Raw genomic sequence first — 4,579 nt, forward strand, 5'->3', positions numbered from 1 at the left:
TACCAGCCCCCACCCCCTTATTCCAAAAAAAGATGTAAAAACAAGTTTCATTTTTTTATAGAATTTTTTTTTATTAAAAAAAAGACTTTCTTACTATCCCACCCTTTATCAAAATTTTTTTGTGTGAAAGGACATCTTTTTACCCATTTTATCCATTTAAGTACCCACTTTTAAATGAGTAATATGGGTATTATTCGTTTTTATCCATTTTTAAATGAGTTGGATACACAACCCATTTAAAATGAGTAAATATGAGTGGATGCCCATATTAATTACTCATTCTGTCATCCCTAGCTTCAGCGGATAACTATATCCTCCAATTTTAAGTGTTCATAAGTAGACACTTAAACTTGTATAAAATTAAACAAGTAGACACACGTGTCCTACATGACATAATACATGTAGGACACAAAATTGTCATGTAGGGTGCCATGCAAAACGAATATGTTCATTTGTTCAAATTAATACAAGTTCAAGTGTCTACTTATGTACACTCAAAGTTGGATGACAGTTATTCGTTGAAGTCAAGTTAAAGATCATGTTTATGTATTATGCCTCATATATATGAATATATTTGTTAAAAAAATAGTAATCTTTTATTTTATATATATAGTTTTGAATTGCTAACTTTTTGCTTTGTAAGCATAAATGGAATCTATTTTGGGTGTGCAATGAGTGATGCCACAGAAAGTCAGGAAGAATATTTTAGAAAACTAATTTGGAAAACCTCTTTGCATTAAGTTAAAGTTAGAGATGTTAGTTGAAATCAAATTATATGACATTTATTTATTTTATTTTATTTTTAATGACATATTTATTTGTTTTATTTTATTTTTAATACATATTTATGTATTATGTTTTTAAAAGGTATTTTTTTTGTCTTAATTTATGTGACATATTTTGAAATTTGAAATTTAAATAAGTCTATCTTTAATCGTTATATATTGGTAAACTGCATACAATATATTTTAAGTTACAATAATTGACAATTCAAAAAAAAATAATGAAAATTTCATGCGCAAATTTTCAATCAAATTTAAATTGTTTGATTCACCGTAGGAAAATGAAATGTGTCACATAAATTGAAATAAACAATGTAATGAATAATATTTCCTCTAATTCACTTTTACTTGTCATTTATTTTTAAAATATATCGATAATTATTTTGTTAATGAATGTTTCAATTTCAGAAATCTATTCCCTTTAAACTTTCACATAATAGAGTTATGTCTGTTTAAAGTTACAAGCTGAACCCAAGTTATTAAAAGGTATATTTATGAATTATGCCAAACTTTTTCCCATCTTGTAAGCGTCAGGCATGACATCGAAAGGCACCAAACATTTCATAGTACAAACCAAGTGCTCCAATTTCCAAAACCTTTAACTTGAGCTTCAGTCAAAACTAAATCAATGGAGTTTTCCGGCGAGAATAACGGCGCCGGCGCACACGTTCTCCTCTTCCCATACCCTACTTCCGGTCACATCATCCCCCTCCTTGATCTAGCCAATCACCTCATAAATCACGGCCTAAAACTAACAATTCTAGTCACACCTCTCAATCTACCATTAATCGAACCAATCCAAGCAATTCACCCTTCAAATTCCATTCAAACACTTATCCTTTCAGTTCCCGAAACCCCTCCTGGATCCAATTTTGCTAAAAAAGTTCGTGCGACTTCTAAACTTCACGATCCGATCATCGATTGGTTCCGTACACACCCATCTCCTCCAGTAGCCATCATCTCCGATTTCTTCCTTGGTTGGACCTTTCAGCTGGCACGCCAACTAGGTGTTCGACGTATTGCCTTTTGGCCGTCTGGAGCTTTTACTTGCTTAGTTATGAGCTACACATGGAGTAACGTTGAAGAAATCTTCTCAAAAACCGATGAAAATGCTTTAGTTACTTTCCGCAACATTCCGAATACGCCGGAATATCCTCGCCGGCAGGTGTGTACGTTGAGCAGTCAGTATAAAGAAGGAGATTCAGATTGGGAATTTTTCAGGGACGGTTTGTTAGACAATGATAAAAGTTGGGGTGCTTTGTTTAACACTAGTAGAGAAATTGAGGGGCTTTATATTGATCAAGTAAAGAAAGAAATGGGCCATGATAGGGTTTGGGCTGTTGGGCCTTTGTTAAATGTAGTAGGCCCGGGTTATTCTCGACGTGGCGGGTTGAGCGCGATGCCACATGACGAAGTGATGACGTGGTTAGACGACAAGGTTGATGACTCAGTCGTTTACGTGTGCTTTGGGAGTCGGTCCACGTTGACGCGACAACAAACGGATGCCCTCGCGACAGCCCTGGAACGTAGTGGGGTGAATTTCGTATGGTGCTTGAGAGGAGGACACGTGACGGACGATAATGAGGAGGATGCAATCACGAAAGAATACGAAAATCGAGTATCGAATAGAGGGTTGATAATTAAAGGTTGGGCTCCACAAGTTGCAATACTAAAACATCGAGCAGTGGGCGTTTTCCTGACTCATTGTGGATGGAATTCGGTACTAGAAGGCATATCCTCGAATGTGCTCATGCTAACGTGGCCTATGGATGCAGACCAATTTACAAGTGCGGAATTTTTAGTTAACGAACTAAAAGTGGGAATTAAGGCATGTGAAGGCGGTAGTCAAGTAGTTCCAGACTCAATAAAGTTGACTCAAATCTTCTGTGATTCAATTAATGGGGCTCGTCCTCACAAAGAGCGAATGAGAAAACTTCATGATGGTGTCCTAAAGGCGGTTCAAGACGGAGGGAGTTCAAGTCGAGATTTTCATGCATTTGTTGAGCAACTAAGTCAACTTCAAAGTGGTGTCTTTTAAATAAGAAGCCAAGTATATGTAATAAGGGTGCGCCAAAATAGTGGGGTAAATATCCATGTATTTTGATTATGTATTAAATGATTTTTTCACTTTAATTACTTTTTATTTGAATTGGGCAAGTCATAGGGTTAGCTACTCCCTTTGAAAACCTTAAGAACAAGAATAATTAAAGAACAATTATTAAGAATAAAAATCATTCAATACATAAGCAAAATAAGAGACTTAAACCAAACTTTAATAATTAGTATTCTCATAAAAAAATTCAAGCAAGAAATAAAATTCTACACACTTTGATATTCAATGCAAAACTCAAGGGTTCTGGCCAAGTCCAAAGACGACAACTTTCCAAAACTAATAACTTAGTAACTTTTTTGTTAGTTGAATCTTCTATTTTGCTTATTAAGTGGAAGGTTATAAGTTTGTTGCCTTTCCTTTTTAATGTCCTAATTTCCACTATCTATTTTTGCCAGAGGTTAGGTACATGGCCCCCTCTGTTTTTGTGTAACTTGTGTTGGAAATTATAGACATGGTAGGGGTCAAGTCAAACCCCCCACACCTAATATAATAGAAAATCTTTTAAATACTTAGAAATCTAGTAAGGGTTATGGTAATTAGATTCGAATATCGAGTCTTGGGACGAGAGTCGGGGTTAGGTCACATGTTGGATGTCAGGACAAGATTCCAGATTGGTCATCAGGCTCATGTGTAGGTTTGGATGTCGAGGTCAAGGTCGGGTCCTAGGTCGGGGTCAGGTCTTAGGTGGGGTCTCAGGGTCAGATCCTGGATCGGTTGTTAGGGTCGTGTTTCGGTTTGGGTCTTGGGGTTGGGATCGAGTCCTAGTTCAACTGTCGGATCTCAGGTCGAGAGTTGGGTATTTTCCTCTCACCAACCAAAAATGAGAAAATAAGTTAGAAATCAACTTATTTTCCAATAAATACAAAATATTTTCTTATACGGAAACTAATCCCAATAATCAACTCGAGACCCAATCTCTATACCTAAATCAAAACACAATCCCGACGACCGATACAAAATCTAACCCTGACACTTGAATCGGGACATGACCCCAACACCTAACCTGAAACCTAACATTCGAACTGGGACTTGACCCTACCTTGACACCCAAATCGGGATACGACCCCGACTTCGAATCCAAAATTTTATCTCGAAACTCGATCCGGGACCCAACATTTAAGTTATGGGACCCGATCTCGACATCCGAACCTATACACGACCCCGACACCCGAATCTGAACAAGACTTGGATGACTGATTTGACATTTGACCCAACACCTGATCCGAAACATGACACACGACCCAGGACCTAACACCTGAATTGGGACTCAACTTTCGAATTGAGGCCCGACCCCGGACCTGACTTTCAAATCAACATCTAACCCCAAAGGCCGATACGTGACCAAAACCCGATACCTGATCTGGGACTCAACCTCGACTCTCGACATGAAACCTAACTCCTATACCTGACTCAAAACCGCATCCCAATACCTAATGGGGACTCGATGCCAACACTCAATTAGTATTGGGAATTGGTATTTGAGACTTGAGTTAGTAGGCGTTTGGCCATGCGATACCATGTCACGATATGGTATCGTGAGATGGAATCAGCGTTTGGACATGCGATTTTATAATGATTCCATCTCATGATTTCATATCATGAGATGTGATTCCATCTTCTCCAAAAATCATGATATGGAATTATATGGTAATTCCATATCATGATTTGAGATATTTTAATACAA

The 4,579-nt window shown here is 37.3% G+C and overlaps 1 protein-coding gene across 1 annotated transcript; it reads left to right on the top strand.

The window, feature by feature from the left end:
• Positions 1-1,410: 1,410 nt before the first annotated feature.
• On the top strand, positions 1,411-2,820 carry LOC102598721 (UDP-glycosyltransferase 89B1-like). Its single transcript, XM_006367477.2, has one exon. The coding sequence runs from the start codon at positions 1,411-1,413 to the stop codon at positions 2,818-2,820; it is 1,410 nt and encodes a 469-aa protein (XP_006367539.1).
• The last annotated feature ends 1,759 nt before the right edge of the window (positions 2,821-4,579 follow it).

The sequence above is a fragment of the Solanum tuberosum genome, unplaced genomic scaffold (assembly GCF_000226075.1).
Source record: "Solanum tuberosum cultivar DM 1-3 516 R44 unplaced genomic scaffold, SolTub_3.0 scf00771, whole genome shotgun sequence".
NCBI classification, from domain to species: domain Eukaryota; kingdom Viridiplantae; phylum Streptophyta; class Magnoliopsida; order Solanales; family Solanaceae; genus Solanum; species Solanum tuberosum.

Coding starts and splice junctions, on each gene's coding strand:
- LOC102598721 (XM_006367477.2), top strand. CDS start 1,411: ATGGAGTTTTCCGGCGAGAATAACGGCGCCGGCGCACACGTTCTCCTC.